This window comes from Strigops habroptila, chromosome 9, assembly GCF_004027225.2.
Source record: "Strigops habroptila isolate Jane chromosome 9, bStrHab1.2.pri, whole genome shotgun sequence".
Classification (NCBI taxonomy): domain Eukaryota; kingdom Metazoa; phylum Chordata; class Aves; order Psittaciformes; family Psittacidae; genus Strigops; species Strigops habroptila.
In genome coordinates this window covers 20,095,860-20,123,061 of record NC_044285.2, presented here as the reverse complement: position 1 = coordinate 20,123,061, position 27,202 = coordinate 20,095,860, and the positions used below count along the sequence as shown (strand labels likewise).

The 27,202-nt window shown below is 54.8% G+C and overlaps 1 protein-coding gene across 2 annotated transcripts; it reads right to left on the bottom strand.

The window, feature by feature from the left end:
* Window positions 1-304: 304 nt before the first annotated feature.
* Window positions 305-27,202, bottom strand: SEMA7A (semaphorin 7A (John Milton Hagen blood group)). Of its 2 annotated transcripts, none has more exons than XM_030496646.1 (14): window positions 26,649-27,202; window positions 11,999-12,132; window positions 11,041-11,091; window positions 10,702-10,797; window positions 10,238-10,322; window positions 9,542-9,652; window positions 8,551-8,690; window positions 8,019-8,197; window positions 7,142-7,250; window positions 5,801-5,999; window positions 4,135-4,250; window positions 3,241-3,392; window positions 2,698-2,765; window positions 305-2,267 (listed from the first exon to the last, which is right to left on the bottom strand). In XM_030496646.1, exons 1-14 carry the CDS (start codon window positions 26,758-26,760, stop codon window positions 1,918-1,920), a joined length of 1,902 nt encoding a protein of 633 aa, XP_030352506.1. In that variant the 5' UTR covers window positions 26,761-27,202; the 3' UTR covers window positions 305-1,917. The 2 variants fall into 2 exon arrangements, with proteins under 2 accessions (XP_030352506.1, XP_030352507.1); XM_030496647.1 differs by having other exon boundaries at window positions 305-2,264.

Here is a 27,202-nt window from a genome sequence, read left to right as displayed (position 1 = left end):
TGGCTGCAGGGAGCTGCCAGAGCTCACACCTGAACTGCTTTAGTAGCTTTGCTTCTCCTTCACGTCCAGATGCTGCTGCCGGCACCAGCAGAAGGTTGTTCTGCCAAACCTCATGCTACGGAAGAGACCAGGCAGGGGAGGCTTGTGCTGTCAGCTCCAGCCCCTACTGCACATCAGGGACCTGCACAGCCCGTGCCGGGGCTGGGACATGGAAGAGGGCAATGGAAGAGGGACAGTGGAGACCCTGGCCCCGGTCCAAGCAGCATCCCTTGGCTCCTGGTGAGAAACACAGCACTCTTTTCCATTCCTTCCTGCTCTTTTCCATTCTTTATTTCAGCGATCACATTCTCACTTTGGTCACAGCTCTGAAAGGTTGTTGGTTTGTTTTTTGGTAGCTGTTTGTGGTTTTTTTTATTCCTCTTCTCTAATTTGGACCCACTTTCTAGAATATTATAAAATTATACAAGTGCAGTAATCACCAGTTGATAATAAATAGGTATTTGTTAGTTCACAAAGTTAAAGTGCTTTGAGAAGGGATGTAAGGAAGCTCTATCCTAGATTCGGGGGAGGGGGGGTTGGAAATGTAGTGCAGTAGGAAGCTCTGGCCCGTTGTCCATAGTCTGCAGTCATGAGAGACACGGAGCATCTCTCCCCCTTGCCATAAAGACCCCCCGGGCACTCCTGAGTGTCTCTGAGCAGGCACGAAGCAGGAGCTGTGCTGCTGGGAGAGGTTATTGGAAGCATAAGATAGGATGTGTGTCCCCCCCCGCGCTGCATGGCCCGAGGCTGGGGAAGGTTTGGACAAGGTGTGGGATCGCCCCATTGCCCACAGGTGCAAGGGAGAACATCCCAGTTTTCACAGTTTAGTCTTGCTTGGAGACCTCAAAGTCCAAGGGAAGCAAACCCCCTGGTCCCTTCATGGTGAGGGAGAGAAGCAGAGCTGCTCGGGGCGGTGGGGGAGCCACGGCAGCGCCCCCCGAGCCCATCAGCATCGCCCTGAGATCAGCAGCCTGCTGCCTCTGTCCCTGAGGAAGCCCGGTCCCTCTCCCACAGGAGAGGCGCTGGGAGCAGGCGCTGCCCGCTGCCCACACAGAAATGCCCTTAAGCTGCCTGCAGAGGATTTGTGCGTTTCAAACTCCTTCCCAGGGCCTCCTGGGTTTGGTTTGGGCTCTGCTTCCACCTTCCCTTCCTGTCCCCTTCGGTCTGTCCTTCCCCACACCCCAAATCTAGTCATCTTCCCAGGCTTTTCCATGCAGAATGCTCACTCTGGGCCTGCCTTTGCCTTGCAGGTTTCCAGCGCGAGTTCCCAATCTCCCTTCCACATCAAAGCCAGCTGCAAAACATAAATCAAACGAAACCATACCCTCAAACCTTTCCAGAGCCCAAGTCTCCAAACCAGAAGGGGATTCACATGCGACACTGGGAGTGTTCCAGCTGCCTCCAACCCTAACAGACATTAGCCACAGAAAATGGGAGGCATCAGTCCCCACTTGGAGTGAAGCATAGATCAACCAGTTCCAAAGGCCAAGGGCTGGCTCCTCTTCTTCATCACATGCACGTCCCTAAAGAGAGGAGTCATCGTGCCCTGAGGATCAGTGCATGCACATTGGCAGAAGTCCCCTGAACGTCCACAGCGGGGAGGCTGACACCATGCTGCTGGGTACAGTGAATGTCCCCCGCGTGTTCCCTTCCCTCCCTGTCCCCAAACCCTGCTCCATCTGGCCCTGCTGTCCCATCTTCCTCACCATGCCTCCTCCACCAAGGCCAAAGATGGAGAGGCTGCTGCCCAAGACCCCCTTTGGGGAGAGTCAAAGATTAATGTCCAAGGAGTGACTAAAAGAAGTCGCCTCAGGAGCGGACAGCAAGTGCAGGAGCAGCAGCAGCAGCCAGGATGGTGGGAACACAGCCCCATCGTGGTCAGTGGAAGAGCTCCACCAACACCACCATCAGGAGCAGCTGCAGCCAAGAGGCGAAGGTCATGGTGGCCTGGCCCTTCTGGGACATGAACCTGAGCTGGTTGACCAGGCGCTCCTTCACCAGAGCCTGCTTGAAGCCGTCCTCCTCCGAGATGCAGACGTAGTGGCCGTAGTGGATGTGGCTGACGTTCTGGATGAAGTGGAAGCAGTCCTGCTGGGGGTGCGTGGTGTTGCAGGTCTTGATGAGGCTGTTGTTGTGGTACCAGTTGTAGGTGGCATAGTGGGACTCGATGGGACAGTTGAGGTAGTAGCGGGAGAAAGGGACGACTGTGATGTTCTGATAGTCATCTGCTGGAAGAGAGTGAGAAGAAGGGGATGAGATATGGAACCACAGATCCTCCCACAAGCCTGGAGAGAAGAACAGTTGGGTCAATGGGGACATGTTACACAGCCATTGAACGACAACAGCAGGGCCTGACCCATGCCTGAAGTCTCTTCTCCTAGGACAGCAGCAAACACCAAGTTTAAGCCCCTTCGCCCAGCTCAGAAATGCATTATCCAGCAGTTAACCCCAAGATGCGGCTTGGAGGTGTCCTGGCTTCAGCATGGTCATTCCCAGTTCCCCTGCAATGAGTTGTTACACCTTGCACAACATACAAAGACTCCAGAATCAGTCCCCCTGCCCCAAAACACCCCCTGGATTCACAGCCAAAACAGCTGTGATTGATTTACATCTGATTTACAGCTGTGATTTGATTTACAGCTCAAAACCTTCACCTACCTTCCTTAATATCCCCCTTCTGGCACTTCCCTTGCCATGGGTCCAGGTTCAGGTTCTGACACACCTCCCTGGGAGATGGGAATAAGCATTAATGTCAGGGAAGCAGCACTTCAGGGCTAGGGAAGGAACTGCCTATACAAGATGCAGTGGATTAGGTAAGGAAGAAGTGTTTAAACACCTGATGTTACCTGGGTAGGGACAAACACCCAACTCAAGAGGGTGGTGAATGACAAATGAGAGACCCAGCAAGTCACCACAACCAACAACATCACAACCAGCAGACCTGTGCACGTTTCTAACAGCAAAGGAGGGGCTGGGTGCTCAAACCCCACTGACCTCTCCCTCTTCACAGCAGGGTGCTGCGGGAGGGGTGGCTTTTAGGACAGCACAAACATGAGTGTGCTATTACTGCGTGGACAGCATGGGTTCACCTCTCTCTGTGATAGGAAGATGACCACAAAACCACGTGCCAGGCAGGGGAATACCGAGCCTGGGTACTTCTCACATGGAGACAAGCAGAAGCAAGGCGATGGCATCACGTACCGGTTCAGATACACCGACTGGCAGGAGCCATTGAGCCACCCGCAGTACGGGTCCCTGGCCAGCAGGCAGCTGTCACAGTTGTTGCGATACACCCTGCACATGTCCATGGGCACCTCCAGGACTCTGTCTGTTGAGCCCACGTACAGCATGGCCTGCAGGAGGAAAGCAGAGGGCTTCATCATCCCGGTGCCCCAGCGCCACCTTAGCAGTGACCAGCGCTTCTCCTGCAGCTTGGCTGCGAGACTGGGGTGCTGAGGCGCTGGCACAGGGTGCCCAGAGAAGCTGTGGCTGCCCCATCCCTGGCAGTGTTCAAGGCCAGGTTGGACACAGGGGCTTGGAGCAACCTGCTCTAGTGGAAGGTGTCCCTGCCCGTGGCAGGGGGTTGGAACTGGATGAGCTTTAAGGTCCCTTCAACCCAAACCAGGCTGGATTCGATGATTTCACCAGGGGGCTGGTAGGTCTCCAGGCAATGCAGCCCCTACCCCGGGAGGGGAAGCAGCATCCTTCCCCCACCAGCCCTGTGGATAACTAAGTTTGCTGCATGAAGTGATAGCAGTGTTGTCACCTCTGGGAGGAAGCACCAGCACTGCCTCACAGCTCATCCACCAGTAAGGCTGGACAATGAGAGGCAAAGTGCAGGATTTGGCCTGGAGAGCAAACAGCCTCATTCTTCCCATGCCTCTGGAGGAGAGGAGGTGTCCAAAAAGCTCTGCTGCCCACTGACCACCCAGAACTGAGCACATCAGCCCAGCTGTTAGCAAAGCAGCTGCAGGACCTCCCACAACCCATCCCGAGGCTACTTCACATCCATGGGTTGTCCTTAAACCTCTATCCCTGCCTCCCCTGCTGCCTGCTTTTAAAGCTACAGCCCGACCTTTCTACAGAGACACCCACCCTCTTGTGGTCCAGGATCATGGACTGGATTGGGTTCTTCTTTGGGAAGACCTGGAGCTCCATGATGTTCTGCACGCCGTCTGGCAGCTCCACGATCTTGTGGATGGATCCTTTGTCTGGAAAGAAAGAGGGGAGAGCCCTGATGAAGCACGCTGAGAGCAGAGAGGCAAGGCAGAGGGGCTGTGGGGGAGCCAGGCAGAGAAGCAGCACTGCCTCCAGCCCTCACTGTGGCAGACAATTCCCATCCCACAGCACCAGGCTTGACTGGATTCCTCTAACCAGCCACCCAGAGAAGACCGGACCTTTCTGAGAAGGAGCCTGCTTGCTCTGTTTCCCACAGCACAGCCTTGGCACCATTGAATCCTCCCAGCCACGAGGAGCTCATTTCTCCTCACCCTTTGGACCTGGCTGTGCTTGCTTTGACCAGCCTCAGCATGAAAACCCAACAGCTCTCGAGCTCCTCTGCTTTGATCCCCAGCCTGTTCCTGTACAAGCATCATCTCATCACTTGCCCGAGGCTAAAACTTGGAGTTCTGCCTTTTTGTTCTTCTGATTAAACTGACTCCCCAACCCAGTTAAATGACTCCAAACTGGTGGTTTAGGAAAAGTCAGTTTGGCGGAGGGGTGGGAAGGCAGATCCTGAGGGAACAGGGCTCAGGAATCCTCATTGTTTACCCTCTTTTAGCCTGGCTTCCCCTTCCCAAGGAGTCACTCCCTTCTCCACCATCAACCAGGGGGAGGTGGAAGATGTGACCCCAGGTCAGGCAGGGATTAGGGCCCCCCAGGTGCCTCCATGCCTGCAGCAAGGGTGGGCAGCCAAGCCCTGCACCTTGGAGCAAGCTTCCTGACTGCTCTGCAAGGCATTAGCTGCATTGAAACTACAGCTTTGAGCAAGATCAAACCAATCTGAGCATGTGTGGGCCCTAATCCAACCCAGGCCACCTACTGTGAGCTGTCTGCATTTGTTTTAATCACAGATTAGGAAACAAAAGCCCCAGAAAGTCCCTCCACAAGCGCCAGTGAACAAAACACAGAGCAGAAAAAGGGGTGACAGAGCTGTAGGGAGCAAGCCCAGGGAGGTGAGGAGGCATGAGAGGGTCCTCTGTGCCTTCCATGCAGTAAGTAGCTGCACTGCATGCGAGCCCAGGCAGCTCACCAACCTTTTGCTCTCCATCTGCAGCTGAATTGGCTTGTCCCAGCTCTGCAGCACCTCCGGCTGCCCTGGGACCACCAGCAGCTGGGATGAGCTGGCTGTGTCTCCAACCAGAGGTGCTGGCCTCACAGGAAACCTGTGCTGCTGCACTAGAGCAAGCAGGGACAAGAGGTGATGGAGAGGGTCCCTTCACAAAGGATTTCTGCTTGACACGTGGGGAGGGCTGTGCTACCCCTCCCTTGCCCTAAAAACACTTGGCCTGAGATGTACCATGGGCTTGAAGCAGCCCAAGAGGGTAAATCCCACATGCTGGGATGCTGCTTTCAGCCTGTGCAGCCAAATTTGTGTGTATTGAGCTGTGCTGGGACTTGGCAGCTCTTTCCTGCTTGACAAACATATGACAAGCTGGGAACGCAGCCCCTCACTTTGCTCTATACTGGGGGTCTCGTCTGATTCCCTTGGATCCTCTGCCCTCGAGGGGAAAGCAACTCCTTAGGGAAAGCTTCCCAGTACCTGTTGCTAGATAAAGCACGTTGTAGCGGCGCCCATCGCCTGCAGAGACCTCGTGCACCCCGATCTTCTGGTAGCGGTGCTTGTTGTGGAACAGGGGGCTCTTGGTGGGGGAGAGGGGCTCCACGCGGTCCTGCACCTCCGGGTGGCTGTCAGCTATCTTGAAGGTCTCACTCGGGGTGTGCTGGCCAGAGGAAACACACTGCAGCAAGAGGGGACAAGAGCCAGGGTCAGGGCTTGTGGAGTCCTACCTGTGGTCCCCCTGCAGAAGATGTGTTTATGGAGGCTCACACCCTGTCCCCCTCTCAGGGGCTTCACCTCCCTGCTCTTTGCTGCCAGGTCAGCGGAGCACCCGTAACCACAGGGCTGGGTGCAGGTTGGGGTGAGCAAACACAAGGCAGGACATTATCCTTCTTGGCTGATGAGAAGCTGAGCATGAGCCAGCTTCAGTGTGTGCTTGAGCCAGAAACCACCCATGTGCTGGGCTGCATCAAAAGAATGACCAGCAGGTCAAAGGAGGTCATCCTGCCCCTCTACTCTGCTCTGGTGAGACCCCACTGTGTGCAGTTCTGGGGTCCCCAACATCAGAAGGACATGGAGCTGCTGGAGCAAGTCCAGAGGAGGCCATGAGGATGAGCAGGGGCTGCAGCACCTCCTGTATGGAGCCAGGCTGAGAACGTTGGGGCTGTTCAGCCTGGAGAAGAGAAGCTGCGTGGAGACCTCAGTGCAGCTTCCAGTGTCTGAAGGGGGCTACAGGGGTGCTGGAGAGGAACTCTGCATCAGGGATGTAGAGATAAGACAAGGGGTGATGGGTTTAAACTGAAACAGGGGAAGTTCAGGTTGGAGATAAGGCAGAATTTCTTCCCTGTGAGGGTGCTGAGGCGCTGGCACAGGGTGCGCAGAGAAGTGGTAAATGCTCCATCCCTGGCAGTGTTCAAGGCCAGGCTGGACACAGGGGCTTGGAGCAACCTGGTCTAAGCCCACGGTGTCCCTGCCCGTGGCAGGGGCTTGGAACTGGATGATTTTAAGGTCCTTTCCAACCTCAACCATTCTATGATTCTATCCTCCAGCTTCACCCACCAGAGCTCACAGACCATTTGTCGAGGCAGCTCTGAGCCCGTCTCCCTGTGCTCTCTATGAAGGTGCTGGACCTTACCCAGCCTCCTTCTGTTTCTGGGAACAACGCTGAGATCTTTCCCACAGAGCCTACAACCTTCCTCGCTGCCCCAGCCCTCCCCTGGCTGCTCAGTGGTGGGACTGTGCCCTCCACTGCAGTGGCAGGGCAGGAACCAGCTCTTGGGAGGCCTCTGCACTTCATCTGGGCAACTTCTATCCCTCACTCACCTGCCCAGGCTTGATCTCTGGGTTGGGACCATGATAGCCTTTGAGTTTGGAGGTCCGAAACACGTTGTCAATGTCCCCAAAGGAATAGACACAAACAGCAGAGCTTCCCCTGCCGACAACGAGACAAAGAGAGAGGGTCAGGAGACACTGGCCATCCCAATGCAGCTGGGGCATGGCTGTGTGCATTGGGCTGTGTCGTGGTTTGAGCCCAGCCGGTAACTCAGAACCACACAGCCGCTCGCTCACTCCCCCCCCCCCCCCCTTTTCTTCCTCCCCCCGCTCCCGGAGGGATGGGGAGGAGAATGGGAAGAATGTAACTCCCACGGGTTGAGATAAGAGCAGTCCCGCAACTAAGGTATAACACAAAACCACTACTGCTACCACCAATGATAATAACGATTAGTGAAATAACAAGGGGAGAGGATACAATTGCTCACCACCCGCCGACCGATACCCAGCCCGACCCGAGCAGTGATCTGGGCCTTCCGGGTAACTCCCCCCGGTTTATATACTGGGCATGACGTGCTGTGGTATGGAATACCCCTTTGGCTAGTTTGGGTCAGGTGTCCTGTCTCTGCTTCCTCCCGGCTTCCCCTCCTCCCTGGCAAAGCATGAGACTGAGAAAGTCCTTGGTTGGAATAAACATTACTTAGCAACAACTAAAAACATCGGTGTTATCAGCGTTGTTCCCAGGCTGAAAGTTAAAAAACACAGCACTGCACCAGCTACTAAGCAGGAGAAAAATGACTGCTATAGCTGAACCCAGGACAGGCTGTTGCTGACTATGTCCTCTCTGGTTGTTTTGCACCCACATGCTTGCCAGGGAGACTAAAGGGCTGTTGGACAGGACATGCCCCTGCTTTGCAGAGACCCTCACCAGGTGTTTGTGAAGAGCCCATAGACCTTGGAGTGCCTCCAGTCACTCGCAGGGACAAAGAAGACATCTTGCAACCAGTTGAAGTTGCCCTTGGTGACTGGGTCGACACAAATCAAGCTGGCCTTCAGGAAGGTGGTCCACTTGGAAGCAGAGAGCGAACTGGTTCCCCCTTTATCTTCCTGCAGGGAGAGGAGAAGCAGGGAGTGAGGGTTTAGCAGGGAAGAACACAAAGTCCCCTCCCTGTCCAGCATCTTGGATGGGTAACTGGGGGATGCTCCATTTGATGCTGGTCACTGCAACAATCATGTACCTCTCTAACACCCCAGTGAGACATCTTGCCTACAGGCATGATGGGAGCCAGAGGATGGGAAGGCCAAAGGGTATGGCTATACCCCACATGAACTCTGTGGCACAGGACAGAGCTGAGCCAGAGGGGCCCAATCATGTGCCCAAAACACCAAGTGAGCTGGCATGTCCATTTGCCACCCCTGAAGCATCCTTGCCTCCCCACCACACTCTGTTCCTGTGGTACCTTACACAGCTGGGCCACTCGAGAGATGTTTCTAGGGGCCTCAGGACTCTTATCTGGGTTGTCTTCACGGAAGAAGTAGTAAATCTTGCCCTGGTGAGGCTCTTCGTGCCTTAATGTGGTGGCTTTGACAAACTGAGGGTCTGTAAAGAGAAGGGAGCCATCAGAAAACCTTGGCCTGAACACGTTTCATCTGTTCTCTCTTCTTGTTTCAGCCCATTCTCCCTCCTTGCACAACAGAACGCTCATCATGGAGCTCCCTGGGTGGGAGCAGGCTGCACTCTTGTTTGTGTTCCGCTGTGGAAAACCCAATGATGTTCTTCCTATTAATACACCACTGCCACAAAGGGCATCCCCAGCAGCAGCAGGTCCCTCTGAGCATCATTAGCTGGCATCCCCATGGCAGGGAGTTCTGTGTAAGCGTGGGACCAGCCTTGTGGCTCCAGCTCTATCAGTTCATTTGCTGGTGCTTTGGTTACCTCCCCCATTGCCCTGCAAGTTCTGTTTTGCCCTAGTTTGATTCTGTCCTTCATCCAGGGGGTCAGGAATCTCCCATTTCCCAGTGTTCCAATGAACTCATGGAAACTAAGGAGGGTCCTTTTTAACCCTATTCCCCACCCAATATGTTCCTGCTTCAAGGTCTTGCTCCTGGCTGGGGGTTTGGAAAGAGTCACTGCCCGGAGTGGAAGCTGTTCTTCCTGTTTCTATTACAGCAGATGATGGGCAACTTTACACAACCATGTTTCCTTCCAGCATCTGCCAGGGGACTGGCCACACGTTCCTCTCCACTTCCCCATCTCCTCACTTGGCACTCACTTGTCAGTTGTTTTGTCCTAGAAGCAAAGAGGTGACCCAGCAGCAAGAGAGGACAATCCCCTCCATGCTGTGCTGTGTGCTTAGGGCCCACAGATGTGCGCTGACAAAGAGCCCAACCTATCTGCCTGGTGGGGCAAAGTGGCAGGCCCCACGCCTTCAGCGTGTCCCCTGTACTCACTCTGCATCACCGTGTCGCTCGTGTAGAGCTCTCCTCCTCCTCTCACCCGTCGGAATCTGGGTATCTTGCCGTTCTGCTGGCTCTTCTTGATGGTGGAGTAGATATCGTGACCTGTGGGGTAGGAAGGCTCATTGAGCAGACTGTTTCCAGAGGGGTTTGTGAGAAGAAAACGAACTGGGAACTCTCTGGACTCACAGAGATGGTGGATACAGGACAGGATACCCAGTCCCCACCGCCTAGCACTGAGTCCTGGCAGGACTCCCACAGCCCTTTTCCCTAAAGAGCACAGGGACAAATTTTACTCTGTGTCTGGGAATGATCCTCATCCATCCCTCTGCCAGGCCCAGAGCAGTGGAGCCACTGCAGGACCCTCCTTCCCTGCTGTCTCCATTGCACTCTACCCTCCCACAGAGACTCAACCCTCATGCCCTGGAGAGAAACAACCAACCTTGGGCCATGGAGGGGGTTGGAACTAGATGACCTTAAGGTCATTTCCAACCCTAACTATTCTATGATTCTATGCTTTGTCCCAGAAGGACGTGCATTTCGATGTGACAAAAGCAAGAAGGGCTAAGGCTGATCTCCAGCTAGAGCAGAGAGACAAAGCCTTTGGAGCAGCCTCAAGGTGCCCCTGTTTGGTACAGAGAGCCCAGCCTCCCTGCACAGCACTGGTAACACAGGAGCAGTCACACTTACCATCAACAACGACGAGGGTATTCGAGTCGGGGGTGAAGGGAGCGATACCTCTCCCATCCCACGGAGTGCTCTCCTTCCTCTGTGTCTGGGTAAGGACAGAAATGGTCCCTGAGTGCCATCGGTTCAGGGAAGGCAGGGGAGCCAGGGGCCCACATCCACCCCTGGGGCAGGAGGAGAGCAGCTCTCCTTGGCTGGCACAGCCCGAAGGAGGGGAGGACCCATGGTCAAACCGGCCATGCAGAGCCCGTGCGGCAGGCAGGATGAGAGGACAGGGGAGCTGTGACAAGTGAGCATGGAGGTGGCACGTGCAGACCTCTGCTCATGAGGAGCTCCTCGGGGGAGATGGTATTTGGGCATTGCAGATGTTGGAAGGGGGATCAGGGCATCATTTCACAGATGGAGATAGCACAGAACAAGAGAGCAAGGGCTTTGCTCTGGTGCCATCCGAGGTGGCCACAGCATACCAAGTTCCAGCAGGTGGGAGAGCAGGCACCGGTGCCACACACTAACATCCCATCTCCATATTTCTCCACTAATGTGAGGTAATTCTTATTGTCCTCCTGCAAGAGAAAGAAGAGGAGCATAAGCAGCACTGCTACGTGGCTTCCTAGTGTTTTCATGGGTCTTAAAACCAGAGGAGGAAACCAGTATCATCCCGTCTGATCTGCTCCACACTCGGTGCACTGGAAGTCTTCACCCAGAGATAGCACATGACGAGTATACACAGTCCATTCCCAAGCAGTCCTTCAATCCAAGCCCTCCAACCCTCACCCATCTGGTGTTCCACCACAGGCAGGACCTACCGAGCTCCCGGGCGTCATGCACTGTCCTTCATTTTTCACTGGGAAGTCTTCCTGGGATAAAAGAGAAAGAGATCTGCTTGAATTCCTTCCCTTTAAAAGCCAACTGAAGTGGGCTCAGCCCCAGGCACTACATGCTAGTCACCCTCTTCACAGGAAACAAGGCAAGCACGTCAGTGGGGTCATCAGACACTGCAACGCAGTCCTTCTCCACACCTCAGTATCCGAAACCCCTTGAGGATGAGGGGCTGGATCTCTCAGGCCCTCGAGGTGATGGGGAGAAGCAGCAGCGTGACTGGCAGCCAGGCTGGGCTGCTTGCAAAGGATCTGGGGAGAGGATCTGTCATTGCAGGGAACAGGTGTTCAGTAATGGGTGGTGGCATCCAAGGGATAGGATGCATGAACCACACTGCTCCTGGAAACAAGAAGGGAAGTATCTGGGTCCAAACTTCAGCAACTGCCTTATCTGAGAAGGGCAAGAAGGGGTCATGAGAAAGCCAGCTGGGGCAGTTTCCTGCTATAGTAACTCGGTGTCCAGCTGATCCAGAACTTCCTGCTTTTGAGGAAAAGCAGCCTGACTTCCAAGAATGGGAAGAGTTAAGAACATAGCTTGTCCCCAGTGACGTGAGCCTGAGCATCCCTGTTCACACTAAAGAAAGGGTCCTTCATGGGAAGAATCCTCCCCCTCTTGGGCACCAAAGACCTCAGGAGGATCACAGCCTGGGAAGAACCCACCCATGGCTAGTGGAGGAGACTCCCCCTTGCTGCAGCCATTCATCCCACAGATGCTGGGGCTTCCTGCATGGATGGGGCAGGCCGGGTAGAGACCAGACCCTCCCAGGCCTGACTTCACCGCTGGCAAACAGCCTGAGCAAGGCATCTAGTGTTTGGGCTGTGAGACGGATGCTGGACACTTTGTTATAGAGCTCTGGGGCCAAACTTGCTAGCAGAGCATCCTTACCACGTAGTTCTCATAGGTTGCAAAGTCGTAGTAGTAAAGCCTTCCCTCTCCCCCAATGTAGATGGCCGAGGTGTTTTCTTCATGATAAAAGACTGGGTACTTCTCACTCCTGGGGAACACATATTCCTTTGCACCTAGAACAGCACAGAGAAGACACTGGTCAGGGGAATGGAAGCACCTACAGGCAGCTCAGGCTGATCCACTCCCTTTCCATGTCCTCGGTGCGAGTGGTGAGGAAAACAAGGACCCAGGGCTGGGGCCCCGCAGGGATGCCTGGCCTGGCTCCAGGCAGGCAGGGAAAGGCAGCTCCCAGGCTCAGAGCTCAGCTATTGTCCCCTTGGTCCCAGGGGACAGGAGAGCTGGAGCAGGACACAATGGAGCAGCCCCGCCTCATCCCTGAAGGGCTGGTGATGCAGGAGGAGGAGGAGGAAGGGGAACTTTGCTGCTGGAGCTCTGTAGAGAGCAGAAGCTCAAAGTGACTTAGAAGTGGCTCCTTCCCACCTGCTCTAATGGCCCAGTGCCTCCTGCCTCCCAGTGTGGAGACAAAGGGCTCCCTCCCCTCTCTGCCCACCCTCTGGCAACCACTCCAGCCAACTGCCTCCTCGATGTGGCTCCTGCATCCCCTTGCATTTGCCATGCCTTCCAGAGGGGATCAGCCTCCCCATGCCCACCATCTCCCACCAGCCCCAGCCCAGCATCACACCTCTCCTGGCCAGCCTCCAGCTGCACCGTCAGCATCCTCCCTCCACAGCCCAGGAAGGATGGACGGGGTTTGGAACCATGTGTGACAGGGCAAGGGTGCACAAAAACCTGCAACTCCATCTCCACCCCCCAGATGTGAACAAGAAGTGAGCTGCAAGACTCAAACCCACGTCACAGCCGGTTGCTGCAGATGGGAAGCTTTGCAGGCCCAGCTGGGAGGAAGAACTGCTTGTCCTTCCCCTCTTTCCTTCCTCTTTCACCTTCCAGCTTTTCCAGCTCCTCTTCCTTAAAAACATTTTAAGGAAGGAACTCCTTTTCCCTCTGCGTTGCCAACTCAGGTGTGGGAGGCTGACCCTGTGGCGCAGTTGTGAGCCTCCTCCCTGAGGCTTTGGCTGTTTCTCCATGGGATCCACTGATCCCACAGCACTCTCCGGGATGGTGCAGCCACCCCTGGGCAGCTTTGAGCCCCCATGCCAGGGCCCAAAGGCTGCCCTGTCCCCTACCATAGTTTGCAGCAGTGACAGGAGAGGGATTTCTCCTCCAAGGGGCAGAAGTCTGGGATCAGGATGACCCCTCCTTGGTGTGACAGGGCACTCCGCTTTCATTTCTCCCTCCTCCACAGAAGAGGGGGCCTCTCTCCTGGCAATGCTGCTGCTCCCAGCGACAGACAAAGGCTGTGTGTGCCTTGGGAGCTGGCTGCCTGCACAGACAGGCAATTAATCAGTGGCACGTGTCCCTCTGCTTATGGTAAAGGACAATCTTTGGTGAGCCCAGCAGCCCCCCTCTGCCCAGAGGATGCTGCGCAGCGTCCTGCCAAGGCCATGGAGCCAAAAAGTGAGAAAGACTTATTAGAGGTCACTGGGGTGCTGAATGCCTGCTTGATTTGTGGCTTTTCCCCTCACTTCACTAAGCTGGTAGGTCTCCAATCCCTGTGGGGTTAAACTCCAGCAAGGCTTGGCTATGGGGGGATGCCGACAGCCACAACCTTGGGATGGGAAACCTTACCAGCCCCATGGGCTGATCTTTCACAAGTCACCTTGGCCACAAGGAGATGGGTGGAGATGTCTCAGGGTACAGAAACCATCTCTGCCCTCCAGCTCCTTGCTAACACAACACCTCTGGCTGCCCTTCCCCTGCACACTGGGATGGGGGATACAGCAGTTGGGAGCCAGCAGCAAGGGATGGGGATCCCTGCCTGCTCCTGGTCACCTCCCCAGCCTTATCATCTCTCCTCTGTCCAAGGACTCCTGAGCATATGCTTTGCCTGCTGGAGGAGCTGGCATCCAGTCTTTGCCGAGTGACTATGCAATTCCTTTGCCTCCAAGCGGGAAGCCAGCCAGGCAGGCCAGCTAGCCCAGGAACTCACCAGCCACAGACTCAGGTTGTGCTTGCCAGGGAGGACTAATCTCCTTGTCCAGCCCTCGAAACCCCCCTCTTGACCCAACCAACATGCCCACGCACGGGAGCCCCTAAAGCCCTTCAACCATCCAGCTACCACCGGTACAACCCAGCACCACAAACAGGTCTGACGGGACCTCAGCAAACTTTGCTCTTGTTTTCAGACCTCAATCCCAGCCCCTACATCTGCTGCTAATGTAGGAAAATATACACCTGGAGCTGCTCCCCTTCCACCTCACTGCTTTGCAAACCTCAGCCCCACGTGCTCCTTTTAACCTTTGGTCTCGTTTTGAGGCTTTTCCACCACGCTGCTTCTATCTGAACCTCGGCTCAAACCAACCTGCAAGAACACATTTGTCTCCAAACAGCCAGAAACAAACAAGCCCCAACCAATAATTTGGATGGCGCCAATGTATTATTTATCCTGGAGCTCCCCAGGGATAGCACTGAATCACTGTGAGTAAACAGCTCTGCTAGCCAGGGACCAGAAGCGTGTTTGCGGCTCCGGCACTGATTTAACTTGGTCTACAAGGGAGGCTATTAAAGGTGTTTCCAGGAGCTGGTGCTGGCGTTCCTTTGGCCCTGCATCAGTCCTTCTGCTGACCTGCAAAGCTGGCCTTCAGCCCCTGCTCTGCCTTAAACAGCCTGGCTTTGGCAAAGGGGTTGGTCACCTTTGTCTCTGCTTCTCATCCGGCAGGATCGGGGCAGCAATCCTGCAACCCAAAACTGAGGGCCTGCAGTACAAACAGCTTCAAGAGCCAGGGATCACAGAATCCCAGGCTGGTTTGGGTTGGAAAGGACCTTAAAGCTCACCCAGTCCCAACCCCCTGCCACGGGCAGGGACACCTTCCACTAGAGCAGGTTGCTCCAAGCCCCTGTGTCCAACCTGGCCTTGAACACTGCCAGGGATGGGGCAGCCACAGCTTCTCTGGGCACCCTGTGCCAGCGCCTCAGCACCCTCACAGGGAAGAGCTTCTGCCTCAGAGCTCATCTCAATCTCCCCTCTGGCAGGTTAAAGCCATTCCCCTTGGCCTGTCCCTACAGGCCCTTGTCCAAAGCCAGATGATGGGGCAGAGGGCATCTAATGGCCCACACTATGTCCCCAGAGAAGGGAACATGCCTCTCTTAGCAAGTCCCAGGCTGCTTTTGACACTGCAAAGAAAGACTCGCCCCCTTGGGAGGGGGAAGGATGACCCTGCCACCACCCTGCCTCCAAAATCAAGTGTGCAGAGGACACAGGGCTCATTCCAGCGCCTGGCTAACCCCTCTGGTCCCTCTGCCTGGCATTTACTGCAAACCCCAGCGGCAGCGCGCACATCAATGGTCCGATTGTCAATTGAAATGCTAACCCCGGGCGAGGGCTGAATGGGAGAAAGAGCAGCTTTGTGCTTCGCAGCGAGATGGAGGGTACCACACCAGCCTGAAGAAGAATGATACTAAATGAGGGCGAAGGAGGGAGCCTGGTGCATCTTGGAAGGATGCCTGCGGGGTGAGGTCACAAGGAAGCAGAGTAATGAAGAGGGAGATGCTCTGGATGAGATGAGGGCAGGGAAGCCTGTCCTTAACACACAGAGCAATGCAGATAACAGAAAGAGCAATCCTGCTTCCCATGTGATAGGGTGAAACATGCCTGCCTCCCTAGGCCTGGCTTGGGCAAATCCAGCTTTACCGATACACCAAAGTCTCTCTAGCTCCTTCAGAAAGGCACCAAGAGCCTCCCCAGCACCATGATAAGGTTAGGTTTCCACAGCTTTGTGCAGGGGAAGCGTGCCCCCCACCTCCAGAACAACCAGAGAAGCAGCACGGGCATGCGGCCTGGTTGCAGGCAAATAGCTCCCATCCCGGCTGGAGCATTGACTCAGCTGCAGAGGTCCTGCTTCCCTCCACACTCCCCCATTCCCTGCTCTAGCAGCAGCTCCAGCATCCCAGCCACTCGCTTAATCCCCAGCGAACTGCTGTTCACTGGTGCTGGGGGAGGACCACATCTCCTTAAGGTGGAGGTGATGGTTCCAATCTGCACCGGTGCTAGCACTGCCAAATGAGAAACTGAAATAAAGCTTGGGAAAGATAAAAAGGGAAGGAGGACAAGGGAAGAATCTGCTGCCTCTTGGGAGCTGCTGCAGACAAGAGGCAGATCCTTTACTTGCTGCTCATAAAACCCTGAAGTGGGACCCCCATTGGTATATGAAGAGGAGAAACATGAGCGTGGGGTTTACATGCTCCTTGGCATCACCCCCACCACTGCCTGTGTTCTCCCAAATCCTGCTGCCATTCCATGGGGACACAGGGCCAGGCTACCCGCCAAATGGCAAACGGGGATGTAAAGCGGCGCGGCGCGGAAGCTCGCCACCGCAGCCACATCTCTGGTGCCGCCGCGCTTCCCGACGCCAGGCAATGCACCCGGCAGCCCTTCCTGCTCTAGCATGTTGTAACACAGTCATCCCCATCGTGCGTCCTACCCTCCCTGTGTGACGCTGGTGACACTGCCACCTGGCTCTGCTGCCTGTGGGGCTGCCAGCACGCTCCTGCCTGAATCATGGCACTGGTTGTGTCCTTTCCCGGTCCCCTCCTTCTCCAAACACTTCCTCATCTCCCACTTTTATTTCTTCCTTCCTTTTCAAGCAGACGGAACACATTATGACCTTGCTAGCAGCGTGGCTCTGCTGCAATCTGACTGGGACTGGCTCTGACGGCAGAAGGAAAAGCCGCCTGCTCGATGCTGACTCAAGGGCTGGCAATGCTGGGAGTCCCCTGGGTCTCGTCCTCTACACCTGTGCCAGAAGCACTCATCTCCCACCAATGCGGCCCGGCCGTGAGTCAGGGCTGACTCTGTGCTCCCGGGAACACCTGCTTTTGGGAACAGAAGAGCCGTTTTGCCTCGATGACATCCATCCCTCTTCCGCTCCCGCTTCCCCGCGCATGCAGGATGCATGACAAGCAGCTCAGCACTGAGAAACCAACTGCTATCCTCAGGAATGAGATTCACATCCACTGCCCTTAGTCACCCACTTGGGGGTCAGGACTCCCGGTCCCAGCTCTGACAACACCTTGCAGGGCAGTTCCAGTTTCACTATTGAAAACTGGGAGAACAATCCCTGGATTTCCTACTTGCGTGGCCAGTACCAGCTCCAGGAGCCCCACCAGCAGATGATGGGAGCATGGGAAGTCACGACACCCACCCCAGAGGGATGGAGACACCCCAAGGGGCCTGCCATGAGTCTCCTCCACGCCTGGGAGAAGGACCGGACTGAACCACACCGCTCCCATCCCAGAGCCATGTGCCGTCTGTCTCCCCAGCTCCATGACGAATGCCGGCATGAATCCAGAGAACCATGGGTCTTTTTTTAGATCGTCTATAAATTCCCAAGTTGAGACATTTCAGAGGGAACAAGTGTGCCTCCAGGAGCTGCTGTGCTCACCAAGCTGCTAGGTTCTCCTTCCCTCTGACTTTGCCCAAAAGGAGAGATGTGACACAAGGGAAACCAGGGAAGCGCTCAGCCCCCTTCCCAAAGGATGGACACTTCAAGCAGTCTCATGGGAGTATGGGACCCTGTAACAACAATAAAACAAGGGTTTTTTCTATAGGAACAACTTGTCTCTAGATGAGGTGACCCAGGATGCACATTTGGGGAGGTTTTGCTCTGACCTGCCATGGAGTTATTGCAGGGCTGTGAGCTACAAGGTCTCAACACGCGAGTTGCAATGTGCCTTACAGGAAACAAAACGCTTTTGTGGAGGGGTTTCCAAAAAAAGGGGTGAAAATGTAACTTAATGTGTGAAACTGCCCTTCTCACGAAGAAACCTGGCCTGCTGCTGCTGCCTCCTCTCTTTAGCTGCAGCTCTGGGAGCTGGTGTCCTTGCAGCCACCTCTTGGTGCTGGGGAAGCAGAGGCACAGGAAGCATCACTCGGTGCCCAGGGCAGCCCCGCACCACGCGGGTTCAATGCTCCAACACCAGTCATATCCCACAGAAAACAACATTGAAAAAGCAGAACAAATACCACCCATTCCCCTACAGATCCCTATCCCTGAGAGCTCCCTCTAGAGCACTCCCAAAGCAAAGTATCATCCTTGTCTCCCTCCATCCCTTTTGCCTACCTTTCAGCGTGGCAAATAGGAGACTGGGAGCATGGCCACAAGCTGGTGCCCACCATCCTGGTGCATCTCAGGAGGGGTTTGTGCTGCCTGCCTTCCCCCCTTGGTCTCCCCTCTCACCTTCCTTTCAGGATGCTTGCAGGGACACCCCCCAGAACTCCTCTGTGGTTTGCCACAGGCCAAAAGGCACTGGGGAGCAGCAGTGGAAACCAGGCAGCCAGAGAGTGCTAAAAACCTCTCTTGCTGAAGTGGGACCAGACACAGATACGTGTGGTTCCTGCTCCTTGAAACCTTCTCCTGGGGACCACACAGCTCCCTGCCATGGGGAGACCCCCAGCTCATGCCCATGCGAGCCAAAGGGTCAAACCAGCCCTGGCGTGGGCACCAGTCACTTCTTACGTGTTTCACAACCTCTCCCACCAGGGCAGGGAAGGGCAATGGCCACGTAGGGCAGCAACAAGCAGCTGCCTTTGCTTTAACCAAACGCTCCCACAAATGCATCCCCTTTCTGTGCCCAGAAAGGATAAAGTCAAACAGTTTCCTAGTGAAGGCAAAGTGCTTTCTCATCTGCTCAGGGCGGGGGGGGGGTGTAAAAGCTCTGACTGGAATTTTTCCATGCCCTCCATCCTGTAGGAAATGCGGTCCAGTTCCCGAAAGCAGCACAGCTCAGAGCAAGGGCTGTGTGCTGCTCTGCTTTCTGTTATCTATATCTGTGTCCTTCACACAGCAGAGCAGCGAGAAGGCTCTGCTGTGGGCAGCACGAGCAACCTGCAGGAGGCTGCAGAGGATGTGGGGGACACGTAGCCTGAAGGGGTGCTAAGGGGTGCATGCACTTGCGAAAACCCCAGAGCAAAGAGGTGTGAGAGCACAGAGCGGAGGACATGCAGCTGGGGAGCCCACGTTACTCATACCCAGCCCTTACGCATCTCACTCCTCTTATTTGCAGCTCGCAGCAAGTTGGAGCAACGGGTTTAATCTGTTTGATATTTCTCATCCTGTCTCTCCCCCAAGACAGTTTGGAGACAAGCAGCATTTAATCATCTGCCAAGAAACCTCACGCTATCCTTCCTCACACCCCTCCCCAACTGCTTCCTACTCCCTCTAAGCACCCCTCCGAAGGAAAGAGCAAGGCCATGGGTATTATATACCAGTAACACCTACGTACAGCAGGACTTTTCCACCCTCGGCCAACCTACATTCCCACCTGCCTCCATAGGATGCTGCTTGCCTTTTCTCTGCCTTCTTCCCCTGAAGACCCTGCCATCGTGAGGTGCTCATGCAACTGCTTTCTGCTGCCCTCGAGAGATCCCTGCCATCAATAGCAAAACGCTCCGGAGCAGAGGAAACAATTGAGCCTGCATTATTAGGGATCTATCCTACAAAAGCTCTCAGCTTGTGCGCAATCCAAATGCCCGGGAGCGCAGCGCTGGCACAGTGGAAGGGCTCAACTCCCAGAGTATGCTCTAACTAAACAAATATACTGTTTTAGAGTTACTGCAGAAGGCAAATATCCTGGCACATTCATGATTTTCACTCTATTTCTGGTAAGCTCCGGAGTGCCTTTGGCAGCAGGCAGCAGTATTCAGCACCAGGGTGAGCTAGGGCAGGAAGAATGAGGGGATAAAAAGCCCCTCTTGGTTTGGAAACCCAGCTGCTGGGCATGGGGATGCTGGTTCAAAAGCTCTTCTGAGAGCTATGCAGCCTATATCCCCTCTGTGAGGGGCCTCAGAGCCAGAGCCAGCATCAGTCCCCAGCAACAAAAGAGCCCCCTAACCTGCAGCAGGGAGGGAACGAGCCTTGAATTCAAAGCTTGTGGCACCACCAGGCAGGGCTTCGTGAACATGGGCAGCGCTGCAGGGCTCCGCTCACGCTCCGAAGGCTCGAACCGGAGCGATTCCCACTCCGGGAAAGATGGATTTCTGCTTTTGAAACACAAAAAGACTACATGCCAGGCATGGCAGTGTTTTGTACGCATGCTAACACGTTACCAGTAGCCCCTGCCCTCCTCCTCCATGCTCACCCCCCCCAAATTATGCAGCACTGAAGCCTGTGCCACTGCAAGATGAGTCCGGAGCCTTTGATTTCACGGGTGCAGCTTGTCATCTAGCAGGTACGCTTCTCCCTAGCAGCCTGAAACGGAGCTGCTGGCTGCACCCTACGGATTGCGGGTGCTAAATTTAGAGGCAGGTTTTGTTCCTTTCCAAAAGCCATTCTTTTGGAGATCCTAATGACAGTCCTGAGCTGCGCCGTGTTCCTGCCGGAAGCGGGGGAACTTCGGCCTGTGATTATGCTATTTCATTATACGGTCACTGGAAAACAGCAGAACAACAAAGGGATGGGTCTAGCAGCTGCCTCTCCCACTATGAAGGTTGGTTTCCAGAGACTGATTTATCACAAAAAACCTGCCAGGATAAAAACTGCCCCGAGCACCTTTCTGAGCATCCACCAGCAAAGCAGCCGCTCCAGCTTTTAGCTTCGTTGGAGCCATCTCCCACCTCCCTGCTGCTGCTTAGGGCAGGGCAGCTGGAAACCTCTTCTCCCAGCCCAGAGGAGGATAACCAGGAGGTGGGCACAGGGCAAGGGGACTTCTGCAGTCCCCTGTGGAGCCTCTGCAGAGGTTTAAAGGTGGAAAGTAAGATCAGGACGTTTCAGTTCCCTACAGAAATCAGATGAGGTTATGCACGCAGCAAAGGACTTCCTCATTAGATTGGGAAGGGCCCTCTTGTGCTCTCTGCAGCCCTCCTACCTGCTGCTGTAGGCTTCCCATCCCTGTGATGAGTATGAGGTAGGTCTCAGCCCTGCATAGTGGGGGCTTCCTGCCAGGGAGGGCTATGCAGACCTTCCAGCACCTCCTTTCTGCCTGCTTGACCCCCCCCCCCCAGCAGGAACACACAAGATCCAGTCTTCTCACACCCATCCCTGGCTGCATCCTATGATTCTATAATTACTCAGCCTCGGAAAGTCAAACCACTGTGTTACAGTCATTTGAAACCAGACACTCACATCAGACTTTCCAAAACTTGCCTCGATCCAAGATACGAGCAAACCCATGGCCGGGGGTGTTGGGAGCAGCCCAAGGGCCAGTGTCTGGGCTGGGAATGCCCACGCATTCCCCAAGGAAACTCCTATAGCTCCTTCAACTTGCGACGGCCTCTCCCTCCCACTCCAGGCACGCCTGATAAAGGAGAACAGTTCAACCCAAGTGGGCTTAAACTATTTAACTATTAAATAGTTAAAACTATAAACTATTAAATAGTTTAACCCAAGTGGGCCATTAGACGGGGAGTCACTGCTGCAGGAGGTTGCTGACACCAGCCAAGAGCGTTCGAACTCGAGTTATAGCGCTAGAGAAGCAAAGCTGTCATTAAGGGCAGCATCAGGTTTATTACACAAAACCTGTTGCTCCAGACTGAAGATGCTCTGAAATTACAAGCAATGGGCAGAGATGCTTCCGCGTTCAGCTCCTGTGGCACTCTTACAGCACTCCTCTGTCACACCAGACGCAGTTAGGCACAGCCTACTACACCGGGTGGAGCTGGGACTCAAAAGAGTGCCCAACAGGAGGAACAAGTCCTATTCTTGGAGCAACCAGAATAGTTGCACACCATAGGATGTAGGTGGCTGCAAAATAAGCAATTTCATCCTTCTAACCCACCTTCCAGCCCTTTTCCTGCATACAAGCTTCTTTAAAAAACATCGTGTACTCAGGACTTAGATTTCGTTTGGCTTCAAGCACTCTGGCTTAGATTTAGTTTGGCCTTGCTTTAAGACTACACCAACTACAGAACACCTTCCCAGGCCAGTCCTCTGCACTTCTGACCCCAAATCAGCCCGAGGGCTGACACAGAGCTGGGCAGCGGGTCAGCACTTTGCCTCTGGCTCTTTCCCAGCACTGTTTGAACGCAGCAGCCACAACTCTGATGATTCTGCCCATCCCCGTTGTTTTTGTGTCGTGCTCTCGCAACAGGAGGTGGTTGTGATTCACTCGCTGGGTTTGTTTGGTTTCTTTTTCCCTATTCAATCTGCACAGAGGAAAAAATATTTGCCACCAACATTTTCGGAGAGCAGCATCCCCCACCCTGCGAAAAGGAGCCATCTGCAGGAAACAGCATTGCTGGGAAAGTGAGAAGCTTCCTCCTGGAAATGTCGACGCTCTGAGAGCTTCATGTGAAACTGTCCTAACAAAGATGTTTCACACCCATGGGACCACGAGAGAAGACAGCGCTGCTGTCACTGAGGACTAAAGCTGGTGCTGGCATCACAGTCCTGCATCTTGCCACCAATCCGCACCAGTATGAGGCCAGACCCACCTCTGACCAGCTCCCTCCTTGCTGGATGCGGTGCCGCTGCCCCGGTGGACACATGCTCCTGCAGCACTCAGAGGTACTGGCACAGCTTTGCCAGGGCAAGGTGAGCTTGGCAGAGCCAAGGGGCTATTAAAGGCAGCTTCCAGGAACTGCCATGTCAACACCCCCCTGTGAGCCAGGACAGGCTGGAGACAGTTGACCCAGTCCAGGAAACCCAAGGTCAAGTGATTTTTCTCCCCCTATGGGGCCTGTGAGCTTCACACCGTGAGCTTCAACCAGCTCAGAACCTGTTCCCCCTTCCAGCTTCATCTGTTAGTGAGAAACAGGAGAAGAATTCAACTGGCCCCAACCTACCCCAAGGTGTAAATGCAGCAGGCAGTGAGAGAAGAGTTGTGAGTTTGTCTCAGCTCTATGCATGAGTAAACGGGGACAAAACAACCTTAAGCATGGCAGTAGCTAAAAATTCCTCCTGTACAGCACCAAAAGCCCCAGGCTACAGTGGCCTGACCCAGCCCGGAGGCTGCTCACTGCCCTCTCTGTGCTCCTCTGCTCTCCTCATGCTCGGTGACTTTCCGGTCAGGAGACAGTCAGGCTGGGATGCCGCATCCCGCTCCACACAGAGGGGCTGTATCCTCCCAGCCCCGGGACACGGTTGTCTCCAGCTCTGCAGAGTAAACACCATCCCTGCTGACAAGCAAAAGCTCAGTGTGGGATGTGAATGCACCTTCTTCAAAGCAAAGCCCAGCTGGTCAGTGTTGAGTCAGGAAAATACACAGAGGCAGGGGGAGGATGGGAATAAAAGGGAAGAGAAGCCAGAACATGGTGTGCAAGGTTGAAGCACTCACTTCTGCACCAGGCTGCTAAGGCTGAACTCCCTCCCACTCTGCAGACCTCAACGCATAGGGAACTTGCCATTTCCAATCTGCCTTCATTAGGACACTGGCGGGGGGAAGTCAGAAGAGACCCTGCATGCTGGGTCAGCTGCAGAAGGGAAGGGGGGCAAAGCCCTTGTCAGTAAAAAGGACCTTGAGCACTTCAGCTATGTGGTCCAGAGATGACCTCAGCCCTTTGCTCTGTGTCTTTCTCCTAAGAGGAAGAAATCCTGCAGAGTCAGACGTGCTTTCAAGTAACTTATTACCCAGCTCTGAGAGCTGCCCACCCATGCTGGGTGCTGGGGGCTTCAGGGGTCCCTTCGGTGGCAAACACTCCCAAGCACGTGTTGAAACCAGGCTGATCTTTAGGGAAAGTGTGCCCCTTCCTCACCTCCTCCTGCCCTGTGGTGACAGGGAGGCAAAAAACCAGCATCCCAGGCCTCAGGGCTGGCTTTATACACACAACTTTATACATAGAAAGGTCCATCTGCAGAACGTGGTGCTCCAGTTGCCCACTGCCCTGGCCTAACACCACATCCAAGTGCCCAGGGCTCTGAAATGACTTCAATCCAGAAGCTCTGAGCACCAAGATAGGCTGCCTCTGCTTCTTTGCCTTCAGATCTGAGCTCAGGTTGTGCCACCTAAACCCAGCCGCATTTTCTTCCCAGCTCACCACGTCCCATCGCCTAGTTCTTGCTGTGAAACCGGACAATGAGGGACCATGGGGCAAAGCATCAGAATGGTTCAGGCTGGCTGCAGCCAGGCCAGGGCTCTCTCCTTGGGTCTTGGCGGGGTGCTGGTGAGGGGAGCAAGGCTGAGGGATGGAAGGGCCGCGGCAGCTTTGCCCAGCACCAATGTCCCCCTCCCCAGTAGCACTGCAGCCCAAGGGCAGGATGCCACACACGTACAGTTCTCTCCTGGAGGAGTCTCTCACTTCACGCGCGGGGCTGTACCCATATCTCAAGGTGTCACTGCTGAGGCTGTGCCATACCTGGTGCTCGTGATGGGCTGTGGCGTGTAAGAAACTGAATGACATGAAGAGCTGCCGGCTCCTGCAGAGCCCGGGGCCAAGGCGAGCGCTGCAGCACTGCAAAGGCAGCGAGCACCCATGCAGACAGCCCGGACCGCTGCTCTTCTCCATCAGCTCCCAGCATCCAGGAGCAGGGCTCGAGCAGCAAACCGAGCCCTGCAGTACTGTGACCCCAGGGCAAGAGATGAGCCTGTCTACGTAGATGCACCCAGCAGCAAAGTGCTGACCTGCAGGTTTTGCCTTTCACTATGTCTGCAGGATTAGAGAAGTTAGAAGGCTCGCTGGCACCCACAGCGTCCCCTTTGCCCCTGACCTATTGCTTCACCCTCCCCAAGAGCCTGCTCTCTGCCCCACTGCTCACCCACAGACCCTGTTCCTGAAGGGTGGAGGTTACAGCAAGCAGAATGTGATCTGTTAAATAGGACACAGGACTGCCAGTAATGAGTGTGCCACACAGCTACGCCTGATACCTCCCTAATTGAAATCCCTCTTGGCCTGTGTCCCAGCTAAGCTCTTAAAAGAGAGAAGCAGAGATGAGCACAAGCTGATCCCCTTGCAGGGAAGCGTCCTAACACTAATTGGCTTCAGTGTGTCTCAGTGACAGATTCTCCCTGTGTTCAGTGCCGGGAAAGCCACCCTCTGATTCTGGGAAAGGCCAGTCTGCCAGTGCCTAAAGGGGGTACAAGAAAGCTGGAGAAGGGCTTTGGACACGGGCCTGTAGGGACAGGACAAGGGGAATGGCTTTAACCTGCCCGAGAGGAGATTGAGATGAGCTCTGAGGCAGAAGCTCTTCCCTGTGAGGGTGCTGAGGCGCTGGCACAGGGTGCCCAGAGAAGCTGTGGCTGCCCCATCCCTGGCAGTGTTCAAGGCCAGGTTGGACACAGGGGCTTGGAGCAACCTGCTCTAGTGGAAGGTGTCCCTGCCCATGGCAGGGGGTTGGAGCTGGAGGAGCTTTAAGGTCCCTTCAACCCAAACCATCCTGGGATTCTATGCCCCTGCTCCACGTGCATGGCAAGCACAGCCCATGGAGACAGATTCAAATCGACCACTTGAACCCTGCTTCACTCCTCAGCAGAGTTTCACTCCAGGACAGGCATTTCCAACCACACCAGCACCCAGCAATTCAACTTCCTCCCTTTCCTTTAAGCAGGGTAGGGCAAATATCTATGGAGAAATACATGATCCCCATCCTCTGTTCAGTCTCAGGCTCTGTGCCTTTTCCCTCCTCGCATTCCCTTTTCTGAGCCACTTCATTTGCCAGCAGATAAAACAAGCGCCACAATACCAGGAGCAACCTTTCCCTGCTCTGCCTGTCCCCTTTGTGTGCAGAGGGGACATCTCTGAGCCACGCACCCACCGCCCTCCATCCGCGCGCAGCGCTGGGCCTGCAGAGAAAGGGCATCATCAATAACAGCAGAAGAATAACAGATGGCCCAGAATAAACCATGAGAAATTGGGGTCCTCTGAAGTTGTCAGCGAATGGGAGAGACAGAGGAGCTGTTGTACTGCAGAGCAGCGTGAGAGCCGCAGCTCGGCTCATCGCGCGGCTTAACAACCACCAGCACCCCGGGGACAAGACGGGGGCTTTTGTTAAAGCCTCCCCAGAGGGTATGGATCCAAAAGCTTGGAAGAGACACGATAAAAGCAGCCAGCGTTCGCCTGCTCTTTTCAACACCCGAAGCTTGGGCTGTCCTCTAAGCTTGCTGCTTGAAAACACGTCTTTGTTCAGCTTATGCTCAGAGCAGATCTGGTTCTAAGTCCTTGCGTGCTGTTTTACATGTATATATTTTCTCAGAGAATAGAGATCTCGGGCAAATATTTACTCAGTGAACTCACTGGTAAGTACAGCAGATAAATAGGAAATCAACTGCATGCTGCAAACACACTTCATTTCTCTCTGCAAGTTCAGGGGAATGGTTACTGTGGCTGTTTCAGGGCTTTCACAGCCTTCCCTATACCCGGCTTGTAGGAAAATGGATTTAGAATAGAAAAAGCAAAAGACTTGGCAAGAACAAGGCTCTAAAAATCCAATTCAAAGCACTCAACGGAGGCAGAAGCCCCTTCCTGAGATCACAGGTTGTATTAATGAAAGCCGAAAGTCTCCCCGAAGGGACAAAGGGAAGGAAAAGCCCAACTCTCCTCAAAGGCACAGGTAGAACCCCCTGGCGCAGGGAGTAGCTGTCAGCTGCACCCACTGCTGCTGCTGCATCTCAGGGCTGCAGCCCAGCCCCGCGGCGCAACACTCACCTTTGGGAGCTGCGATGATCCTGGGGTTCACCTTGGAGCGCCCCGCTGCCCACCCGGCCAGCAGGCTGCCCCACAGGGCCAGCGCCAGCACCACCGGCGGCCTCCTGCCCATCGCTAGCCGCTGAGCGAGCAGCGAGCCTCGGCTTGCGAGCCTGGCAACTGCAACGCTGCCTTCGACAAGGCAGCCAATAGATGGGAGCAGAGGGGCGGGACTCCTCCTACAACCGTCTTATAAAGGACCCCAAGCGACTGTCTCAGCACCTGGGTTTGTGCAGGCTTTGCTGGGGGTTTTGGTGCTTCTTCTTTATTCCTCTCCCCACCTTAGGTGGGAGTCTGATGGCTTTGCTCGCATTGAGGCTCTTAAGAAAAGGTGCAGCTGGCGCACGGCTTGCAAACAACTTATCCCAAATTACAAGAGGAATATTAAGGTTGATATGAGGGGAAAAAAATAATGCAAATAATGTGTGTTGAAGCAGCCAACAGCAGGCAAGGGTGCAGAGAGAGATAAGAACCGCTGCTCCCAGTTGTTAAACAGCAGAATGAGGAGGCCAGAA